Source organism: Microcebus murinus, chromosome 9, assembly GCF_040939455.1.
Source record: "Microcebus murinus isolate Inina chromosome 9, M.murinus_Inina_mat1.0, whole genome shotgun sequence".
Taxonomy (NCBI): domain Eukaryota; kingdom Metazoa; phylum Chordata; class Mammalia; order Primates; family Cheirogaleidae; genus Microcebus; species Microcebus murinus.
Genome location: NC_134112.1, coordinates 55,221,845 through 55,247,420, shown reverse-complemented (window position 1 = coordinate 55,247,420; position 25,576 = coordinate 55,221,845). Strand labels below are relative to the sequence as shown.

The following is a 25,576-nucleotide window of genomic DNA, read 5'->3' as shown; positions in this document are numbered from 1 at the left end:
GCTGAATCTAATAATAAAACATCAAGGCTTTATTAAAAGGAAAAAAAGTTTGCTTGTCCATCCCAACACTCAAACTGTATAATCATGCTGGAAAAAATTATATGAGCAGTAAATCAGTGATTCTCATATTTTAAAAACAGTAACAAATGTGGATTTTCTTTGTTTGGTAAAGATTTTTTCTGTTCAGAAACTCTATAGTCTTTGGGAAACTGTTTCCTCCACTAATCCAATCATGTGATTCTGTTTGGCTACAAATCATACCCCCACTTCTCTAACTACAGAAATTAACAAGTGACTAAATTTATTCAATAATCATGTCCCCACTCCCTAAACTTCTGCGTTTAATAATAGGTCCTTAAGTTAAGGTTGCAAAAGCTGAGTTGGTGAAAGCCTGAGTCCTTCTGGCTACCTTCATCTATAGGTTTCTCAGTTATAGGAACAATATTTTTTTTTTATTTCAGCATATTATGGGAGCACAAATTTTAAGGTTACATATAATGCCCTTGCCCCCCCCTCCATTTTTTAAAGTTAGTTAGAATTTGGTTTCTAACTCCTAAAACTGATAGTACTACTATAACACCACACTTCCCACAGTGCTTTTTCCATTCTAATTTTCTGTCACTAATAGTTAAAACCATTTGATTTCAAATTTAATTTCTATTGGTGAATTTATAAGAGCGTAAGTGTTCTAATTCCCCCATCTATGTCCTAGATACTAGTCCCTCTTGATTCCTTCATTCCATTCCTTCATTATCTCTTTATTTTCCCCTGTGTGTCTATTTTCCCTTTAATCACATTCAGGTAATTTGCAAAATGTGATTAAGGTGATTTACGAACTAAAAATTCAGATGTATTCAGGCATGAAACTCTTTTGTCTAAAATTTAAAGTACTAGTAGAATATTTAAAAAAAAAACTTCAAAGAAGCCAAGAGTTCAAATTTTCTTAGATCATATATAAAAACAAAACATTTTAATATTTTTCTAATATTTCCCTAATGAACTAATGGTCAAAAATGACCTAGTGCCAACTTGATATTATGGGATTCGTATATCAGCATTATTACCACTTTTAAGATGAATTTGAACAATTTCTTTATATCAACTCTTCATTAGCCTTTAGAATTAGTTGGATAAAAAATTAACAATTTTTTTATTATGTGCTTAAATATCACCATTTTATTAAAGAAGATGAAATTATAATAATGTTGCTAAAGTGTTTATCAGTGATGTATGCATTATATGGAAAATATAATCTATTCCTTCTCTGAACTCTCAGCATTCATTCATAGAGATAAATATGTATTGAACTTTGTATACATGCTAAGGCCTAGTATACATGCTTTATACACATGCTAGAAACATAAAAACGTGTGCGTTTCTGAGAATCTGACTGCTAAAGATAAACCAGTAAACTACATATTATCAATCTTAATTTTGTGTACTGGAAAGTTCAGACTAATAGTATTAATAGTTAAACTGCATCTTCATATCCCCAAATACTTGTGCCTCCCATGTACTGGTCTCATGAATGCAGGAATGACCTATCTTCTTGGAGACAGAGAATTCTATATATATATATGTATGTGTATACACACACACACACACACACACTCTAAACAGTTCACCTAATAATAAAGAAAATGTTTAATATTTTTTGAGATACATTAATCCAGTCCTTTTAACTTTTTCTTATAATCTGCATGTAAAATATGGATTTAATTTGTTACTAATTTATTTAGCATACTAGAAGAAGAACAAAACTGGAAAATAATTTTGGCCCTTTGTAAGCTTACTTCTCTTACTTTTTGACATACATCATTTTACATACTCCAATTCAAGGATATACAGGTTTCTTTCATGCATACATTCAATGCTAGCACAGTGTCTGGAATATTTAATGAAATAATGTTGAATGGAATGATGAATGAATACATATTATAGGCCACAAAAAAACTACTAGAAATTCTAGACTAAATTCTATTTCTAAGCTATTAGAAATTCTAGACTAAAACACATATGTATGCACATGAGCATATACATGCATAAAGCATCACAGTACAGAAAAAGTATACACCTTTTTAAAAGCTTCAAATAAGCTGAAATGTAGACAACTTTTATTCTTATAGGAAACCCTGGAGAATTTCCAAGTAGACTATGATTTCAGCCTTCCCCGGTTCCTGAACTTCAAAGGAGATCAATTCCTATTAAACATTAAGAGCTATATCAATTTATTTCTTCATCTGATAAACTTTAATAGGAATCTGCCTGTAAGCTATTTTGGTGTTCCAAATGATATCAATAAATATGTGATTTAAACTGTATGAGGAGAGCAAAAGTAAACTATAAGAAGGTAAATATATTCTCCTCAGGTACCAAATCTCCCAGGAACCTCAGTCCAAAACTGAACAAACACATCCACAATGCTGAGGAACTTTCTTTAATCACCTTTAATCTGGAAAGCCAATGAAGCTTTGGGTATAATCATCTCAAGCATTAAAATTTAATCCACCAAAATATTTCATTTTTTATGTTTCTTCCTATTGACTTAGACAATCCACAGATCTTCTTGACTCATGATCAAAGTGAAGAGAACTTGATCATAATATATGATGTCCTAGCAAGAGTCATGTTAATTTGTTCAATGTAACTGCCTTTCCAAATTAATCATTATCAGCTTCAGAAAATTATCATACTTATAACAAAATATGAAGACTTACATTATGGTCAATAAATTACTGAGTTTCAAATAATCTGGCCAAAATTGGAGCCTCAAAGAACATTAGGTTGGCAATCATTACATCAATTTAATTCATCTTTCATTGGGCTTATAGGCTATGTAGCAAGGGAAAGAAAGGAGAGGACAAGAAACATTTATTATGTATCTATTATGAGATAGGCATTCACATCTATTACAATACTTTCAACTCATCCACAGGGAATATGTTATAAGACCCTCAGTGGATACATAAAACTGCAGATACTACCAATCCCTATACATACATTTTTTTTTTCCTATACATACACAACTATAACAAAGTTTAATTTATTATTGTATATTAGGCCCAGCAACAGATTAACAATAACTAATACACAAAATAATTGTAACAATATTCCAGCATCACTACTCATGGGGCCACTACTCAATGGCATTGGGGCCATTATGAAGTAAAATAAGGATAAGGGTTACATGAACAGAAGCCCTACAATACTGCAACAGTTGATCTAATAACAGAGACAGCCACTAAGTTACTAATGGGCAGGAACCATCACTGCTTTTGTTTCAGAATAAATTCTGAGCTTTTTCCCTCTGTATCTTGGTTCCTTAGAATTCTTACCACTACATGGTCTTCCCCACTTCCTACTATTTCTATCTCAAAAGTCTGTTGCTTTATCATCCCTGCACCCATCAAAGATATAGAAACCCCCTCTACTAAACTAGCTTTTACCTGCTAACTTTCAGCTTCATAGTAATAAGCATTATAAGCAGCTCATATTTAGCCAGTTATACTTAAAGATGAGGAAGCCATCTCCATTAAGCTGATATCCCACCGAGCTTTGGGCAACGCCTGCCTGAAAAGCAATTTGATCTCTGAATAGCTTCTTTGCTCACATCCTGCCCAGATGATGGCAGCATTTTCTTGTTTAAGCACTCCCCAGTTCCTACTTTTCTGGAAAATAATCCAATCAAATGCTTAGCACATAGTTTAAAACAAAGGGGTCAAGCAGAATTAATATTGAAAACCCACCCCATATGTGTGTCTAGGGTGAATCCACTGAGGAAAGGACCAATGATTCACATGCTATAGACAGATGAGGACAAGGAGAGATTTCACCACACTACTCATAAAAATGTGCAATTTAAAACTTATGAATTCATTCTGGAATATTCCATTTAATATTTTCAGATCTCAGCTGACTGTAACAGAACCCATGCAAAGTGAAACCACAGATAAGGGGAGACTTCTGCATGTCACTTAAAGCTTACAAAATCTATTAGCTATGTAATAGGTATGATGTTTTTGAAAATATATTGATGAAAATTTCACAAACCTCGTATCATGTTGCTGTTTGGATTCCCTACCTCTCTCTCTCCTCCATCCCAACTCATCACTATTGAGACAATGAGTCTAGGTAGAAATGGATACCAGCTAAAACAAACACATCATTGGTTAGTTTGCATATTGTATTAAGTCCCTATCAGGCAATAGTCTTAAAAGGCAGGCTTGTTAAAGTTGAAAGATTTATATATCTCCAAAGTGGATAATTTCGTATATAAAGACAAAGCCAGGAAGTCTAAATAATGAGCCATAGTAAGAACTCAGAATATGGAGCAAGGGATGTTCCTACCAGTAGGAAAAAGATTATTGAGAATTTCCTGAGTGGGGTAGAAAGAGTGAAAGAAAAGCTAAAGGACAATGACATATATGTGGCCTGGCTCTTCTTACAGTAGAAAATAGTGCTAGAAGGAAGAAGCTGTGTTTTGGAGAAATTCCCCACACTTTCTATTAGGATTCTGGAATAAAGCCTTTCCAACCCTCAGGTACATCCAGGAAGCTCTGTTTGTTGTGGAATATTCCCCAGCTTTCCCACTTAAAGTCAAAGTAAGATCTTCCTCTTAATACCCCTCATTTGATATTTTCCTCCTCTATAAAATCAGGGAGATCAGTTGCTTTATGACTGGTTTGTCATAAGGAATAAATGAGTGAATGTCTGAGTCAACGATCAGCGGCTCTCCCTGCTTCAGTCTGTGCACTTACCGTACCCTACTCGTTACCTTGTCTGAGTCCCATGGTGAGAGACTATGTTGCAGTCGTCTTTGTGCTCAATGCCTGGCCTGAGGCCCATCACAGTTAGGTACGAATGACTACTCAACAAGCCTGCTTCCCTCACAAAATTGTTGAATTATATGCTTAATTATCTTTATCCTCTACAGACAAGGTTTTAATGGATGGGTTTTTAGCTCTGTCTTAGGAATGGTTCCCTAGAAACAGACACTGAGACTAGGATTTGAGCACAGATAATTTATTTGGGAAGTGATCCCAAGAAACACCAGGAGGAGAGTGGAGAAGTGATGCTGACGCAAAGGAATTCAACACAAGGTGTGTTAAACAGCAGGTGGGCAGCTGGGACACAGTTTCCCTGGCAACCTCTGGGAGACCATGGCTACTACTCAAAATTGTCACTCCCAAAGAGGAGACTGGGGTAGTATCCACTCATTCCAGTTGTCACCAGTTGAGGACTTTCACTCCCACATATCGTGGCCACTAGAGAAAGCTCTCAAGCCCAAGACTTGCAGATGCTTGAAGTAGGAAGCTATAGGTTTGTCTGCACATGCGCGCAAGTGCGTGCGTGCGTGCGTGCGTGCACTCATGCACTGAGATGATGTGGGCAGGGAACCAACAGCAACTACTACAGGCACAGAGTGAGTGTTTTAAAGAACTTACTGCAACATGACTAAATCAACAAATGACTGAGTATGAACTAGTTAGCAATGACGCTTCCCCAGGCTTTGGTTCCTGCTCTGTAAAATGATGAGTTGGTTGACAAATATGGTCTCTGGAATCCTTCCACCTTCACGTTTTGATGTTTCCTCTAACTGTTTTGCTAGATCACGTAAGACCTAGTAGCTGGGTTCATCTACCTTATTTTTTTTTTTTTTTAGTGAGCTTTTGATTTGTTTGCTTCTCATCTGAACACCCAAAAGAACTTAGAGACATCACTCTATTCTGAAAACAAAGCAAAACTGTTTGTTATTTTTCCCCATTATTTGAAACCTCTAGAACATGTTTCTGTAAAACATGTAAAACTAGAAAAAGAAAAACTCTACATCATTATTTTTCTTTTTGTCTTTAAAGCTCAAGTCAAAGTATATTCATCTATCTGAAAAATAATAGCTGTGTTTCTAAGGATAGATGTTTACAATATAAACATCCTCAAACTAAGTTAATCAACCCCTAAGTTAATCAACACCTACCAAATAAAATCTGTCAATCTCTCCATGATGGCATAAATTAACTGCTATATATCAACTGCTGCTATCTTTAATTAATATAATGAAATGACATTCATTTGTATTTAACTGAAGTAGAAATTAACAGTGTTTTTCATAGGGCATAGATTACAGTTTAAGTTTGTACTACCTCTCTGTGAAAATAATTTTGGTAAGAGTACAAAGAAAGGAAGGCTGCTGCAGAAGAAATAAATGTAATAATTTCAGACATCTTAGAAGCACTCTGTTCCATCTAAATAATATATAATTGCTTTGGAAACACCAGTAGCCTATGTTTCATTAGCCTAGTTTTAGTAACTGTACTTAATTAAGTTATATTTCAAAGAGCTTTTTAAGATTCAAACTATTTACTAATTCAGAGAAAACTTGTCTCTAATTAAAACATGCATAATTGTTAAAATGTTAATCTCTAAAAGCAACAATCCAAAAGATTCTCAAGAAATCCAAATGACTCTCAACATAGTCCTAATTAAATTGTATACTTTATTTCATCTCTTATTCAAATTAAAAAAAAATAAAGGAGGGCCAAGGAAAGGGAATTATGTAGACTATGCTTCATTTCTCAGGCAGATTTTTATAAATGTGTGATTTTAATTTCATAATGCATAATTGTTTAGAAATTAAAATTTTTTTCTTTAGAATAGTAAATGAAGACCTTTATAATTTTCAAAAAAATATAGCCAGTCCGTCTGTGGTGGCTCACGCCTATAATCCCAGCACTTTGTGAGGATGAGATGGGATGACTGCTTGCAGTCAGGAGTTGAGACCAGCCTGAGCAAGAGCGAGACCCTCTCTATATAAAAAATAGAAAAATTAGCCAGGCGTGGTGGCATACATGTGTAGTCCCAGCTACTCAGGAGGCTGAGGGAGGAGGATTGTTTGAGCCCAAGAGTTTGAGGATACAGTAGGCTATGATGACACCACCACACTCAACAACAGGACAAGACCCTATCTTGAAAAAAAAAAAAAAAAATTATAGCTGAAGTTGTACCAAGGAAAGGCAAAATGATCTAATTCAAGTGCACTGAATAACAACCTAAAGATCTACATCCACTTCCTTGATTCAATTCTTAGCCTGTGGCAGCAAACAAATCAATCTATCCAAAGTTGTTTTGTCTTCTCATTTATTGATTGGGCAAAGAACTCCAAATTCAGAGCATTGCAATGATAATTTAATAATAATTTATCTGAAAGAACTTTGTAAATTTCACAGTAATATATAAGACTAATATTATCTAGTATTCAAATTACTTTAAGATTATTTATACAATTATATTTAAGGCCATTAAGTACTCAGTATTAAGTACTCAAACATCAATAATTGTTTCAGTGATGTAATTATACAAATAGAAGAAGGTTGAAATATCGAATAAAAATTTCCTAATATTAAGAAGACGTTTATCTTAGCTAAGCAAAAATGATGAAACAGATGGTTTTTAAACAAGAAATTGAGGTAAAAAGATTAAACTGATCAGCTAAAGCACTTGCCTAAATGAAGTTATTTCAAATCATAAGAGGCTGGTGTCACTCCAGTGGAGAGCAAAATATTGCAGAGAAGCTGAGCCAATTATAGAGCTGTCTACAGTTTGAACTATGATTTCAGATGTGTTGTTGAACAAAGGAACACATCAACATACTCATCTTTTGATCATATTTAACTTCTTTCTAGCACATAACAAACTCAGTATGGACAATATTTTATATTTAAAGAATGTAAAATTCAAGCAATTCCAAAGTTAATTTCCAGGTGAGAAGAATGAAGAGAATACATTAGCACCTAATTAACCTTTACAGATATGATTCCCTCTCTACGGAATTAGAAAGAGGTGTTTTTTCCTCTAATATGCTGTGTATTTTTGTCTACTCTCATGGATTATTTAGTAAAAATATAACATATCTATTACAGAAACACCTAAGAGGAACAAATGAACTAGAAGCAGATCAAGTGATATTGTTACCTAAATTTTACATTGCAAAGGAAAATTTATCAAGGTATCCATTGACAGACACAAGATAAACCTAAAAATGTTTAATCAAAGCTGATAAACATTAATATACATAATGTCTTTTCCATTCACCATCAAGTTAATGATACAAAAACCAAATATGTAATTGGCTTAGTATTACTAAGAAGTTCCTTAGGGATTGATCAAAAAGAAAAATTGGGTCTTAATAAACATAGAAAATTGAGGAAAGCTCAGGCTAAGGATTTTCTTGTAAAACCTTTAGAAAATGTTAGTATTTATAATATAGATTTGTCAGACAAAACACAAGACACTCAATTAAATGTGAATTTCAGATGATGAATTCCTTTTATAAAAGTATGTCCCAAACATAACAAAAACATATAGCTATTTATTTGAAATTCAAATGTAACTGAGCATCCTATATTTTATGTACTAACTCTGGTAACTCTCATTTATAAGATACTATTGCATCATTCACATGGATTTTATATTATTTCTGACAATTATTTAAATTGGATATTGTTTCAGGAATTTTAGGGGGGGAAGGAGGAGAATGCTGTATTACTAAATAGTAGTTTTGAAATTAGAGGGAAAGATGGTTATAATTACTTATCTGACATCCCACTAATCACCTAGGTTGATTTCCCTGACCTGACCAGCCAGGAAGTTACACACAAAATGTGGGCAATAGGATCCTTCTAAACTTGCACACAATATCAAATGAAATGACTCTCCCAGACAAATGCCATTCTTGAGGTCAAAGGTAGATGAAAGGCTGAGACCATGGTAAAACCTGCAAACTAAGTGTTTTAAGTGAATCCTAAGCAATTTTCTTCCTTTTTAAAATTTTGTTGCCACCAATTATTTTGTTGAAAATGACTAGCAGCCTAGCTTTTTTAGGAATTAATGAAAGAATTTAGAACTGAGACAAAAATTATGGACACAAATTTCTAAACTAAAGCCAAACAAGTCATTTATAAACAACTCAAAGCAAGCTTGAAAGAACCGTGTGATAAATTAAATACAATAAATACATATTTGTTTTTTAGATCTTATTTCAGTAAGTTAATTTTATTTGTTATCTCACATTTAAACTCTCATTTCTATAAGTAGAAGACAGTTGCTCAATTGCACTATTGAATGTTGCTCACGGTACCATTTTTCTCCAGTTTTCACTTAAAAAATTCTAGGATCTAGAGTGATATTTAAAACTGACAAATTATGTAAAAGGGTATAATAGACCATAGGATCTCTACATGTGTAATATAAACTTCTTTGTGACAGACATTGTTTACCAATTCCAATGCCTTAAAGCTTTTAACTACACTTTCCATTGATATTTGTATAGTATGACCGACTTCTTGATGTTTAATTGATCCATCATTGATTTGTAACTGGACTGTGTGTAGGATTAATCAAGAAAGTTATATTTGAAAAGCTTGTGGTAGAGATTTTTCTAAATTCCTCTATCCATGGACCCCCATTAAGCATTATTGTTCTAAGATACGTGATTCTACCCTTAGAGCAAACTACAAAATCATCCATTGAACAGGACAAGTATTTCAGCAATAAAAATTTTAAAAGGAAACACTTAGAAGGAGGAAAAAGATAACTGCTATAGAGCCTGTAATCCTGTGATTAAGCATTAAATTTAGTCTTAAGCTTTTTGACAGACTGGGAGAAAAGGAAATCGTGTAGCATCATTCTCCACGTCTGATAAAAAGGATAAATGAGATTTTTCTGTGAGCAATAAGCTTCTTTCTATAACCAAAGCCTGCAGGACAGTGAGAAATATAATGGACATAAAATCAAAAGTGTTTTCTCAACAAAACACAAAAAGATTTTTCAAATAGCATTTGTCTCTTCTTCTTGCCACCTCTCCATATACCTGCATACCTAATGCATGTTATATATTTATATATAAGACAATAGGCAATGGTCTAATATCACTTTCTTCTAATTTTTAAAATATTTATCCATTCAAAACTTTAAGTTAAATGCTTCAGGAAACATCTGAGTTTTGTAGTACATGTACAGAGAAGAACAGAGAACCTGAGATAACCAGCACTTATTTTCTTTCCATTTGTAGGAAAGAGTAATATGGTATACATACTCACATAAATATTGCAAAAAAAAAAGAATTGCACTGAGATTAAAGAGATAGAAAATGTGATTCAATAAATAAATGAGTTGGTCTTTATAGAGACATCTGTAGTAAAATAAATTATAAACAATAATAATGATAATGTGGTATTCGTTTACTATTTAACATGAAAATATATACCATCCCTTGCAATACTCACCACAAATACTAAAATGATGTATGTTATTACAATTTAGAGATGAGGACACTGAGTTTCAGAAAGGTAAACGAATTTCTCAAAGTTAGTAAGCACCAAAAAAGAAATACAAACCCAGGTCTATCCAATGCCAGGGCTCAAATGACTTGCTCTAGACCCAACCAACTTCCTTTTCCACTTACAAATGTGACATTAGTATACTATTAATATATATTTTTAATTGTGTAGGTAAATAAATATATTGATAAAGAAAACAAGCATCCTTAGTATGAGAATATTAAATCCTAAATCTCTCAACTTCTACATAAAAATGTTCCCTCCTGATGAGCTTCCCAGGTGGTATATTTTGCTATTAACAAACGAAAATTGGTTCATCAAAGCTAAAATTTCCTCAAATTTCCCTGACTGATTATGGCCAGCCACCTGAAGCAAAATGCTGATGATATAAAGAAAAAAAAATGACAACAGATGAAAGGACACAGAAAATAAGATTTCATCAGCATGAAGAAAGGATGTAACAAATCACTGTCTTAATTACTGTATGTTTCACTAGAAATAAGCTGAAACAGACAGCAAAAAGTTGTGGAGAAGCACAGTAAAATATGTCACTGAAATATTACTAGGTTTAGATAGAAATATATTAAGCATGGTATATTTGTTTTGATATTGTCAAAAGTCACACATTAATAACAGTAGGTATTTTCCTTACCCCCTCATCTAATTCTTATAACACTCAGTTTACTAACAATTAAGAAGTGGGTTTAGAACACTACAAGTGAATTTTTGTACCATTAAAAAGGTGTTGCTAGGCCGGGCGCTGTGGCTCACGCCTGTAATCCTAGCTCTTGGGAGGCCGAGGCGGGCGGATTGCTCAAGGTCAGGAGTTCAAAACCAGCCTGAGCAAGAGCGAGACCCCGTCTCTACTATAAATAGAAAGAAATTAATTGGCCAACTGATATATATATACAAAAATTAGCCGGGCATGGTGGCGCATGCCTGTAGTCCCAGCTACCCGGGAGGCTGAGGCAGGAGGATCGCTTGAGCCCAGGAGTTTGAGGTTGCTGTGAGCTAGGCTGACGCCACGGCACTCACTCTAGCCTGGGCAACAAAGCGAGACTCTGTCTCAAAAAAAAAAAAAAAAAAAAAAAAAAAAAAAAAAAAAAGGTGTTGCTTATATGTTAAGATCTAAAATATTAATTGCACACCAAATGTAATTATACAATACCTATTGGAATCATTTTTAAAAGGTAAGTTTAAAGAAAATATGTTGGCATACAATGTGATCAACCTAATTTTATACACTTTTGCTTTAATTCAGAAAACATAGCTTTTAAATTTAGTTATAATCCGTGCCAATAATACCTATTTAATTACTTCTTTTGTTGATTTTTCTTCAGTTATCCCAGCAAGAACCCCTTTGTAACCAAACTGCCTGGTCACAAATAAGCTCCAGGGGAACATGTTACAGTTAAACTACTACTATAGATCAGTCTTTTCCAAGGGAGAAGGTGGTAAATAAATTTAAGCAATTTAGAAATCAATTCTCTCTTATTTTCTACTTAATCAACTTTCTCTCTACATTCCCAAGTAACATATTGCTATCCTACATATATTTAAAAAAAAAAGTAAATTATGTATCTTTCCCATTTTAATATATTTTTTAAAATGTACATGAATGAGAACTACAATTTTTAATAGTAAAAAAACTTTCTTCTCAGAAAAAGGAGAGATTAATAGGGAAAATATCAAAAAACTATTAGTCACACACAATTTTTTTCTTTATCTTCTTTTTGAAGTAGGATGGATAGGGGAATTGAAATGGAAAGCTGAGTAGATTTTGCTTTTTCCTGAATTAAGTGTGGGTTGGACTATTTCTCAAAGCCCTTTGTTTATAAATGCATTATTAACCTGTCATGAAAGTTGCTAAATTGTATAGCTTCCACATTACCAAACAGACTAGCATTAACATAATAGAGTAGACTTCCTATCAACCCACACAATAGATGTTTGATATTCTTTGAAATCAAAGTATTTTGACAAAATTTAATTTGCTCAAGTAGCCTTGAATTTTACATCTTCGGAAGAACTTTAAAGCTATTGAAGGTATGGCGCCTTGGCACTCTCAGGCACAACTATGAATTATGGTACAATTGCCAGTTTTTTTTCTAAATTCACAAAGCTTTCAACATGGTCAAACAGTGCTTTTGTAGCTAGACCTTGGCTTTTCTTGTCATTGCTGTTTTTACTGTGAGTCACAGAGCATGGCTCAAGACAATTTATAATCATCAATGAAATATCCTTGACATTTTGAGAGTACTGAGAAAAGAAACAATAGCAAGTAGGCCATACAAACCCCTACACCAGAGAACCTGATATTCTAAACCTACACAACATTCCTTTCATGCTCCTTCTGTGTACATTATGATACAAAAACAATTTGGTGATAATAACACATAACGTGATTTTATTCATTTGTGGATTATAATCATCCATGCCTTCTATCATTTACCCTTGCCACCACAGACAAAGGCCTGTGAGATAGAAGAAATTTGGGGGATTACAATCTAGGTTATTAAATTAATAAAATAACTTTGCAAATCAGAACTTCAGAGGAAACCCTGTAAAAACAGATACATTTCTGGGAAGCCTCAGGATTAACTTCTATGATATTAAACTAACAGAAACACTGATATTCTTTGTCATGTCCTTTCATTTTCCCTCCAGCCAAAGAAATTGGTTCAAGTCATCTTGAGCACATGATTTGGTGATTTTCACTCAGCACAAGATTATAGAAAAAGAATTTAACAGCAGAACCAAAGATATACTTTAGATTTATTACGACTTAGATTCTGTAATCTCTTCCCTTCCTGAGTGTAACTAATGCTTTTTATGTCAAATCCCAAAACCCACTGAACATAAATACCTCAGATTTTCAAATATAAGTGTGAAAATGTAAAATTTATTAGATCTTACCAATTGTGAGGGATAAGATAATGGAATTCCAATGTTCATACAAACACTAAGGTTACAGAAATGTTTTCAGGATATTTCTAGAGCCTAAAATAGTTGTTTCTCCCTCTCTCTTTCTATATATGTACATGTACACATACACACACACACACACAAATGTGTGCTAAGCAGAAATACAATTCATCTAAATGGGTATTTTGATTCTGTACTGCCCTCATTACTTAACACTTCACCATCTCACACGTATTCATTCTGGAAATCTTTGAACGTATGTTTCAATAGGCAAAAAGCACTTTAACAAGCAAAATTGATCTCAATGAAATGTATTGATTATCCAAAACAGCAGGATGCTATATACTTTGCAGATTCTACTACAAAACAAACAGGAGAAATGTATGCCAAGTTTCTTTTTTTTTTTTAAAGCTAAATTTGCTAATCGAATTTCAGTTATATTTGTTTAGCCATCACTGGAATATCAGTTTCTAAATAATATGGCATTATTCATATTTCCTTTAAGCTTCTTTTACTCAAAGTCCTGTGTATAGGCTTACATGCACAATGTCAATTAAGTATCCACTCTGTGCTATTGGTACCGATATCATTGCCATTTTACTGATGAGGAAACTGTGGTTTAGATATTAAATAGTTGGCTAGAAGTTACACAATGGGAAATGACAAACTCTTTCTGGCACCTGGGGTGGAGGTCCTATTTAATTATTAGAGTGTTACTTTTAAATATTATGTGTTTTTTGTTTTGTTTTACTTTCTTCATGACTCAAAACATAACTGTAGATTTTACATTAAACAAGAAAATATTCAATGGAATAAAGTAGACTCAGAAGCACATTATACTCTCTCTCTGTAGTACCATCAGTATGTCCCACTTGCAAATGTTAACTTTAGGGCATCTGTTCAAACATCAAGTATTTCCTGCTTTCTCTACCTTTGTACTCGCTTACATTATATTTTCTTTTCTTGATCATATTTTCTAATAGTTTGTATAAAATGGAATTTATAGTAGCTAGCTAGTATCTAGGGTGTAATTAGATACTGAACATATTTTTGAGAACACTTATAACGGACATTTCCTATTTTGCCTTTGAAAATGCAGTAAATTCTTCTACTATTGCAGTTTTCTATCTTTATCCCAATAAATTCTTGCTGAAAAACATAAAAAGAAATAAATTCCAATAAGAAAAGGGAAAGGGCAATCATGATACTGCAACAAGAAAGCCAGGACTTAACCATTTTGACCATTAAGTCTTGCAGACTTCTTAATCATTAAAACCAACTAGAATGTACAGTTTTTATACATATGTAAAGGAACGAGCCCATTTTGTAAGATATTTGAGACTATGTACCTAATGGAAGCTCTAACCTCTCTCACCATCCTCTCCTTTTAACTTTCCTTCAATATCTTTCATCAAATCATTAGTTTATTCAGAGATTCAGGAACCTATGCATTGCCAAGAAAAACTAACCAACGACATGACATCCCAAAATGAAAGACAGAATTAATACCCTTGATCCTTTAGTATGAGAAAAATTACCTAACTATCCTTTTAAATGGTGAAGGGAGATGGCCAGAATAAAACGAAAGAAAAGAAAAAGGTTTCAGAAGATGAGATTTGAAATCAACATAAGTTGGCAAAGAAGCTGCCAGAAATAGAGAAAAATGGGAGATGAAAGCAAGATTATTTAGAGAAGACAGCCACATGAAAACAACAAAAGCACAGACACATATAAAATCACCATCATTAAAGATAGGCTTTAAAGAATAAAGATATTTAAAAAGACTATATTAAGGAAAACATACCAGTTATGGAAAATTAAAAAGGTGGTTCAGTTAACCCTATGTGATGTTCCTGAAGAAGAGAGCATGAAAACACACACAGATATTTAAAAATATGCTAGAAGAAAACATCTCTGAAATAAAATTAAAGCTATAATATGAAGATACCAAAAAATCAACAGTAAGACTAACATTCCTAATTCAACCTCAAGAATAAAAAATATATCATTAGGAAAACTGGTGGAAAAAAAAGCAAGTCAATTTGGGATGGGGTCTAGGGGCTGGACACAAACTGATTTACATACATACTTATCCAAGGCTTCCTACAAGTCCAAAATGAAATCCCAAGGAATTCTTAACCACACAAAAACTCAGAGATTAGACCATCCTATTCAATCAAAGTACATGACAATAGGCCAGGTGCGGTGGCTCAAGCCTATAATCCTAGCACTCTGGAAGGCCAAGGCAGGAGGATTGCTTGAAGCCAGGAGTTCAAGACCAGCCTGAGCAAGAGTGAGTCTCCCATCTCTATAAAACATAGAAAAATTAGCCAGATGTGGTGGCACATGCCTGTAGTCCCAGCTATCCAGAAGGCTGAGGCAGGAGGATTGAGTGAGTCCAGGAGTTTGAGGTTGCCATGAGCTAAGAAGATGTTACTGCACTCAAGGCAGTGGAGGAGACTGTGTCTCAAAATAAAATAATAATAATAAAAAGTACATGAAAACAAAATCCAATCAAATAATAAATTTTAAAAGAAAAAAAAGAAAAAACAAAGAAGGGCTGGGTGTGGTGGTTGCTCATGCATCAATCCCAGCACTTTGGGAGCTGAGATAGGAGGATTGCTTAAGGCCAGAAGTTCAAGACCAGCCTAGGAAACATAGCAAGTTCCTTGTCTCTACAAAAGAATAAAATAAAACAGAAATCAGAAATAAGGTTAGTAATGGAGGACCTCTCATAAAAGTACTGCTGAATGAAGTTAATCTACCAAAATATAGAAACAGTATTAAACACTCTGGGAATTATGGTTACAGAACATAAAACAATCTTAACTATGTAAAAGTAATAATTTAAAAGATTTGGGAGACATATGAAAGGTAAGAAGAAATGAAAATATGCTGATTAAAAATATCATCTACTGATTATAAATTTGTACATTTTATTAATTATATATATCTATGTATTTACCATGTCTTGAATAGCTCATGAAAAATACTCAATAAATAAAAGATATGAAGACATAAATTGAACATTATGATGATTACTAAATGTAAAGAAGAAATAAATATATTGGGGAAATTGGGGAGACTTTAAATTCCCTTTTGTAGTTATCTGTATCACTTACATTTCCAAATTAATGATTTTGAAATATTTTTACAAAATAATTATGGTACTATCTTTTCAAAATGAAAGTGATTGAGCAAGCCAGATTATTGTTGTTATTGGCTTTTGGTATTAACTAAACCCAAATAGTTTTTTTTTTTTTTGAGCCTTAGATTGATTATAATTTTCTTTTCCACATTAAATTTCTTTACCATGTGATTCCTTAATTCTAAATTTTAAAACAGCATTTAGATGCATCATTTTTATTTTCATAATTTAAACCATCCAGCTAATACTGGTCAAGCTTTATTTAATTCCAACACACCTGACATGCCACAATCCCAACAGTTATCTGATTCACTGCAAAGGGATTTGCAAGATCTTGGGTCTATCCCCATAGGAAATCACAGAGAACCTCAGTGGGAACGTGAAACAGGGACTGTAAAAAAGAAAAAAGGCAAGGGGCTTCCAGGTAATTCTTAGAAGATCCTCAGGAGAACTATCCTCACAGTGCAGAAACACTTTAACAAAAATAAGTTTTTGCAATGTGGCAATTGCATAATTTTTTGGAATCCAGTAATTTAATTAACTTAATATATCTCATGACACACAATACTACAATTCCATGATTACTTATTTTCTTTAACATTCCACAACTATAAGCTGTCTTGATTATCCCATTTCTTGGCCCAAAATATTTCTTCTGATGAAACATAAACAGGCATTCTTAATGCTATTAAATTTAATGCTATTAAATGGCATATTTAATTGCTATTTTAAACCTATACTCATGTTACATTTCATATTTTATCTCATTAATTTTGGTTAAAAGTAATAGTATGCTCTTTTTGATCTAGTTGTTACTTCTGTTGCCTAGATTTTACCATTGCTGCTACACATGCACATTTTTCATAGGCTGCTTAAGAAAAACTGCACATTGCTTTCTAAATTCAGGTTTGTATTACCTATGCTGTTCTGATATTGATTGACTTACTGTCCTCAAGGATCTATAGTAAATAGAAATATGTATTAGTCTATGCACTCTCTAACTTCTTGGAAGAAATAAGTCTAGGAGATAGTGCTCCTATATTAAAATTACCATTTTTAAAAACTTTCTAAAGTGCTAGGCATATTTATAAAAATTACCTCATTTATCTTCAAAACAACTTTGTGGAGATACGAACATATATAAGCAATAGGGTCCTCCAGATTCAACCTGAACTACGACAATACACGTTTGGAGTTGGCAAATTGTCAGGAATCTCTTTTCATGCATTCATTTGCTGGGGGTTGACTAATTATTTCCTAATGAAGGAGAAGTGTATGGACAAGAGTTCACATTGAGGAACTCGATGGACATTGAGGAGATGAGAACAATGAAAGAAAAACTCTCAAAGAAAGGTGTATCTACCCTCATAGAGAGGAGTAAATAAATGATAAAAGAGCTGTTTTCATCAGGACCTTTGTGACACAGGTAGGTATGAGAACCTTTTTTTTTTTTTTTTTTTTTTTTTGGTGAGTGTACCATTTTATTTACTGATTGCATTTCAACAATGGAGAGTAAATGGCTCCAGATGAATGGCTTCAATTGTCATCCATTTCCCAACTTGTCTCCAGGTTTCAGTTCTCCTTTTCTGGACCTTCAAGTTCTAAGGGTCAGTCTCTGATGTGGGACAGGGATACAGCCACCCCCCTCAAACAGAGCATGTCCTGGAGGGGTGGCTGGCCCAAGGAGACACTAAGGGAAAGACCCTCCAAGGAGGCCTGCAGGGGCTGGGCCATGCTGTGGTCAGCCAGGAGGCCCATGGTCTGGACCTGTAGGAAGAAGCTGCGCAGAGCCTGGACTGTGGTGTTTGAGAGGGCCTTAAGGATTAAAAACCTCTAGGACTGGGAATGGGGTCATTTACCCCATTTCTGCACAGAGTACACTATGACTCCAACTGAAGGATTTCATTCACAGTTTGGGATGCAGTGATTGCAAGTATAGCACCATAGTAACAGGAGCTGGCAGATACTCACTAGAGTAGATGAATGTCCATCAAGGGACTGTGCCAACTTGCTTGTGAACACCTGAGACAAACCCAGGGATTTCCAGCAATATTTTCCATAGAAGAGAGATATTATTTATGATCTCTCTTACAGCATCTTACAGTGATAATTACACTGGTAGAGATCTCAGAGAGACAAGACGTTTTAGATTTAAAAAAAGAAAATTGATATTCAAGGAAACTACTATTTTGCCAAAACTGCACTGCAAGTTGTTGGCAGAACCAAAATTTGAAGTAGATTTGCATAACTGCAAGGCCAGGGCTCCACAACTATACCACAGTTGTGGACAAATATATTCAGACATATAAAGTGCAGTTTAAATAAATTGTTATTTCACCGGCAATAGTGACAATAATGTTTACATGTAAAAACAGATAGTCCAATACTACGAGTAATTATTTTAAATTTAAAAACTACATATAAGCTACTATCTGTCATGTGTAACACTAAACTATGGTTTTCTTAGCCACATTTTAGTGATTTAAAAACACAACATGCAGAAGGAAAAATTATACAGTGGCACATACTTGAATAAGAATACACACATTGAATGTTAAGGAAACATCTACTATAAAACGGACAACAAATCCAACATTGGCCAATCAAAGCCATGAGGTTATTGTAAAGAGAGGGAAAAGATTTCTAGGCAGAGATTATCAAAAGCTCTGAAGGTGAAGAAAAGAATATTGGTTTAGGGAAATGTCAAGTAGTTTACTGTTTGGGGTTGAGAATTTCAGGAGAAATGTTAAAGCTGCCTGGGGAGATTGTGCAGTGGAAAATTTAGGAAAGGTTAGATGGAGCCAGACCACGAAGGGCCTGATATACTCAAAAGATATGCTAAATGGAGAGTCACTGCTGATTTTGAACACGGTAGTGAAATGGATGGAAGTATATGGAGGAAATTTTCATAGATTATGCATTAAATGCAAATTGCAGTCATTTGTAATACTTATGCATTTTCTTCATCTTTTTGTTTTGCAGTGCAGAAATTAATGCAGTAACCCCTATTTTAATGCAAATAAGTGGCATACAAAAATTTTAATAAAATGCAGCTCAGGTTACAAAGAGGTTAATGAAATCTGAGTTCAAAAACTCTCTTTTGACAGCTGTGGTTTGGTACCAGCTGGTGGCAGTAAATGACTCTTGCTTAAATATCAATGGGGATGATTTGGGGCACTCGGCATGGCTGAAATTTTTAGAACACTGGCAACAATCCCAGGAATTTCCCAATAATTTAGCACTATTTTCATCATCCCAATCCTAGGATATTGGGATATCCAGAACCAGCAGATTGGTTCTGAAAAATAGAGAGACCCACCTTCCACCTCCCCATCTTCTAAGTCATGCCCTAAGGATTGCTTGTCCTTTTTAACTTTTCCCTCCCTTCCTGAGGGGAATGGAGAGGAGAAGAAAGAAAGAAATTTACCAGTCCCTTTGTATCTAAATTTACATCATCAAAGACATATCCTCATGGTGTCTTTACTATAGGGGCATCTACTATACTATCATGTAATATCCTGACTTTGACCTTAATAGAAATAATAGACAGTGAGGTCAGGGGATCATTAGAAAATATTAAAAATTATTAAAAACGAAAACAATGTTTTTGCCTAGGTAATTAGTGGTTAAATATTTTGCTGCTTCTCAATATCAGGAACAATAGATATGGGTTATCACTTAGGATAACTAACAATTTGAAGCCCATGGTTTGTTATACAATTGTTTGTTATACTCTGGTTTGTTATACAATGGGCATGTCTCTGGATAATAGACAAACCTGACTCCTTTCTGTTAAATCAGTTTCCCAGAATTTTGGGGTAAATTAGTTTTGTACTGCGGCTCCTACCTTGATGATGAAGATAGATTATCAAGACTATTAAAAAAAAAGCAGTAATAAAAAATTGATTGTTTCCCTACTTAACAGAAAAGTTGCAAAAACATTAAAATATTCAAGCTCTCGATTCCAAAAGGGCATTTCCACCAAAGGTAGAAACTAAGAAAGACTAATTGAGCCAGAGCTTAAAATCATTTTGGTGATATATTAAGTTCATTCATTTGTTCATTAAGACAGAATGTCACTTCCTCACTTTTACCCTGAAAGTCAATTCTTTCATATCCAAGACCCTATACCATGTTATAATTTAGAATTGTGTTTGTCTTTTTATACATTGTAATTCAAATAAATATAGTGCATTTTCCCATTCATATTCACAACTGTTTGTGCTATAATCAATAAGAATGATGCAATTCCATGAAATGCATAAGGATAGATGAAACGTAATGCCAGTGCCTTTTAATTTTACTCATATAAACACAAAATTTAAAATATTATCAACATTTCAAAACATGATTTGACAAAGTAATTTTTAAAATTATAAGATGAAAGCAATACTGGAGAACTAAATTAGTCTGATTGACAATAACATTCAACTTCACTAGAAAAGTTTTCACTTTCTCATTTACTGTCTCTGTGAAGCTGAAGCTAAAAAGGACTCTTCAAATGTTTTATTTACTGGCCAATTTTCTAGACGTCTGTACTCAGCCTGCACAGTAACAAGCTGGTGCTAATAAGCCATACATAAAGATCCTACTTATTAAAATACAAATTAGGCACCCCTTATGTTTATACATGTGTAAGTACAATTAATATTGCAGGCTTAGTTGGAAACAAAATTGCTTTAGTTAACCAACCATTGCAATGCAATCAAATGAGATTTCAAATGCAACTGCAAAAGATCTGTTTGGTAGAAATAATAGCAATTATTTCATGCGGAACAATTCATTTTCCAAGCTCTTTTTTTCTTTTCCCACCTGCCTTTAATAAAATAATTTGTCCATCATAAATGACATGAAATGTCACCTTTAACACCCGTAAGTTGCATGGAGACCTGAAAGGCAGCTGGTAGACATAGCTTATTTATAAATATTGGTTTGAACTTGTAAATGCATGACCGCATAAATCTTAATCCATTTAGAGTGTATGCCCTTTGTTCCCTCAATTGTATATTCAGTTGGGAATTGAATGGAGCCAAGGGAGAGTGTGAATTACATGAGCCCTTTGTTGTTGCCAGCATATTAGTGCTCTGCCTTTTGTTCTTGTTGTTCATGAGATTTCTCTACATTACACAGTAGGGAATGTTAATCAACATTTTGCCTAAGTAATATTAATGAAACTTGTCTACTTATACTTGAGGGAAGAATCAGAATTTATATTTCTTTTTGAAATGTTAATGTACCTTTTAGGAAATTATTTCTGCCTTCTAAATCATCTCAGTGTTAAATTATTAAAGGATGGCATTAAAGAACTATTGCGCTGATGCAAATAGTTAAATACCTTAAAAGATAAAAGAATTTATAAAGTTTAAAAGGCGGACCTTTTAGAAGATGGCAGCATTTAACTTCAAATTAAACATTTTTAAATGTTTGGTTAAAATGTTGATAAAATTTGTGAGTGCTCTGTGTGCAATTTTACAAAATAACAAGAGATTTAATGTTAATGATTTCTAATTTTCAATCATGATTTTGAATAGTGTTCTGGTCTTGAAGGATTTATTTACTCTTGTTATATTTATAAACTGAAGCACCATCTAGTTTATTAGGAAAAAATGGAAGGATCTTACTTTTGTGCTTTTTACTTATTTGAGTCTTAAGATTAGACAATCTTCATTCAGGTTCTATTCTCCAAAAATAAAAATTGCCAATATCTCAACATTCTATCACACTGTGGTATTTCAAAGAGAAGGGCTATTGTAAAGACTTTATATAGAGCTGACATGGTAAGATATGGAAATATCAATTCTCAGTGTGCAAATTGTGACAGATGTGTGTCCTGTTAACATTCACAGTTCTTCAAAAAGGGTACTCAAGAAATGAGTTGACAGTGCTCTAAAGTAAACCAACTTGTTTTCCCTTTAACAGTCTCTTTTGATGTCAATCAAATGTTTGTAGGTCTTAAATAAATTGTGAGGTAATCTAGGGGGAAATTTAGAACAGAATTTGTTCAAGAATTCTCTGACATGGTGACCACTATTTGCTAAGAACTACTAACACTTACTGGGCAAACCATTTATTTTCTGTTTAACCATATAAGATTTAGTAATGGCTTTTGCATCATTGTGGGACTGATTTGTCCTCTTGTATGACTTTTATTTTAGTAATGCTGCTACTTGGATGGAAGTACTGTGAGAGTGAATAATATAAGTTACATTGCAAGATAATTTTTTTCACATTGTGACTTCTCACAAATAAGAATATAGCTTAATACTGCTGGTGCATCATAATTTAAATGGCTTCTTCTTTCTTAGAAATAAGTGAAAAAAATAAAATTAAAGAGTTTCTTACAATGGATAATTGTTTGGATTTAATGAAATATAGTAATAGCTAACTTGCATCGAGTGTTTTTGTGTTATAAAATGCAGTTACCCATTAAAAGAAATCATTGCCAAATATTAAGTTAGTGCTAATGAACCCAATATTACAGAGTTTACAATATATCTGGTAAAGGAAACATTACATCTACAAAGCAATAAGTAGTTACATAAAATAACACCAATAAAATAAAGGCATTTTACTATGACTTGTTAAGTTATTCTTTTCCATATTAGTGTTCCTTCGAAAACTGAAAAAGACATACAACTAATAAATTACTATTTAAAATACTACCAAAATACTTTAATGCAAAGAAAGAAGATTTTTTTGAAACAGTAAATGTATAATCTATATATTACAGAGGCTGACTGTGTGTGTCCTTAATGATATTTTGAGTTCTCTGAATTACTGAAGATTCAAACTAAAAAGCACCAATTGTACAACATCAATATGAGGCAGAATACATGATCTAGCTGTACAGCTCTTATGATTTTATACTGCATTTATGACAGCACCTCTATGTTGGGGAGAGAGAGTAATTTCCATTTAATATTATGAATAGATAATGAAAAGGATATTCATTTGGATAGATTAGTTTTGCTGCTTTTTCTCTATTTGAGAAAACAAGAAAAGGTTGAAGTTTACTTTCCTTTCATCTCAAAGCAACTAACAACATTATAAAATCAATTATAATAAATCCCTTCATTGGATGAGCTTATAATTTGCTCAATACTCAAGGAACTTATGTTTTTAACTTAATCACTGATTTTTTTTTTCCTTTATATAACATGGATGGCAAATTGATCTTGATTAACCTACCTCTTATAAAAATTGTGGGCAGGGCTCATACCCACATGACACTAACAACTGAGGTAACATGATCAATTTAGCAGAAAATCAAAGAAACTGACAGTTGTCAAATAGTGTCTCAGGAGACTCATTAAGAATCATAAATTTATTGAAACCTTGGAATCTGTACCCCCATAATATGCTGAAATATAAATAAAAAGAAAAGAAAAACAGAAAAAAAAAACATAAATTAGTAGAAAATATAGTAAAATTAAATAACATAAGAAGCACCAAGCATAGAAGACTATCACATAAGTGAATGAAATAGCATTTCATGTCTGATATGCAACATAATCATACTATTTATAATTATCATAATCATACAAAATAAAAGTGCTAATTCCAAAACCTGAGTTTAATGTTCTACTGAAGCACAACTTTTTTATCTTCAAATTTAAGACTTTTGTTTTACAAAATATCAAAGAATACAATCAAGTTGTCACATTCTAATTCTATTTTAAAAGTGTGTGTGGTTGGGGATGGAAGGGGGTGTTAGGTTACATCCCCAAAATGGATTGTCTGAAATTTTTCTGTGATCAGAAACTAAAGAGATTTTTACTATATATTTAAATAATTCAAATATGTAACAGAAGGACTTTATCTTACTATTAAGGACAGACTTCTTCACTGTGCCGCCCCTTGGCTATAAGAGCATAGATAGATGATGGACCTCATTACAAGGAGAATTACTGGTTTATATAATTGAACTAGTGACTCTTAGAGCACAAAACAAGTTTATCAAAAAAATACATGCAAAAGCTAATGTCAGCTGGCATTTCTAAAAGTAGGCCAGAGTAGGAAAAAAGATTACTTCTAGCTAAAGTGAAGAAAATTAAATTTTAAGAGGTTTAATATATTCATTCTCACGTTAATCATACTGCACACCACCAAGTTGATTATAATATGTATACCACTTATTACAAACTCAAAGTAGTTAAAGGCAACTTGTTTTTAACTAGTATGTTCATAACATCTACAACACTTAATCATATATAATTTAATGCTATTTTTAATGTATTTTATAAATACTATACCTTTAATAATGGGAGAACATTTCAAGGGATTTTTCTTTTTTTAAATATAGAACATGAGCAAGCATATTTTGACTAACTTAATTGGCCCTGGTTACCCAAAAGCAATTAAAAAAAACAAAGCATAGTTTTTGGTCCCATAACACCATAAGATTCCATCACTAAAATATATTCTAATATGAACATAATTATCGAAACACAAAATACCAATCTACTTAAATTAAGTAGTTATAACGAATCCTTACCGCAAAATCCTCCCTCCATTGGTGGGCTGCTTGAACTTTCTCTGCTTCCAAAGCCAGGCGCTGAAAAACAAACAATAAATCATGAATATGTAATTGTTACATAAAGTGCTTTGGTTTTCTAATCAATTATGAGGACATGAAAAGCAGAAGAGACTCTTTATTTATGACTCATAAATTCTAAATCATTTAGTAATCTAAACTACTAAAGTTGATGTATGTGTATTTACTCTTTAGCAATAAAAGTAACATACTATTCTTGAAAACCATTGCATTTACTACCTCTGCCATCATCAGCAGTAGTGTCATCTATAAGTGCCTTCTTTAAATGACTTATATTTGAGTTTTTAGAAAAGTTTTAATCAAGAGAGCATATTAGTTTCAGTAGAATTCTGTTTTTAGAAAATATCTCTCCAGCATGCATTTCTACAAGGTGAAAGAAAACCACATTGAAAGATTAATAAATATGTGCTACACACTATACTAAGAACCTTGTTAATAGGATGTTTAGTTTTTACCAAAAGCCACAAAAATGTAATAACTTCTTCATTGCGAAAGTACATTCTTAGCAGTTCTTTCAGAGATAATCTGTAATAAAGAATTTGTGCTCTGAAAATGGCTTTATTTCACCTTCACTCTCATATGCTGAAGTAGTTGCTTCCTTTAGCATTTTCAAAA

At 33.1% G+C, this 25,576-nt stretch overlaps 1 protein-coding gene across 7 annotated transcripts in view; it reads right to left on the bottom strand.

Annotated features, from left to right (window-relative positions):
- Nucleotides 1-25,576, bottom strand: part of CACNA2D1 (calcium voltage-gated channel auxiliary subunit alpha2delta 1) — a 476,872-nt gene that overhangs the window by 184,605 nt on the left and 266,691 nt on the right. For all 7 annotated transcript variants that reach the window (XM_076006476.1, XM_020289801.2, XM_076006475.1 and 4 more), the window contains exon 4: nt 24,902-24,961. In XM_076006476.1, the coding sequence (XP_075862591.1) occupies nt 24,902-24,961 (60 nt within the window). The remainder of the gene's footprint in view (nt 1-24,901; nt 24,962-25,576) is intronic.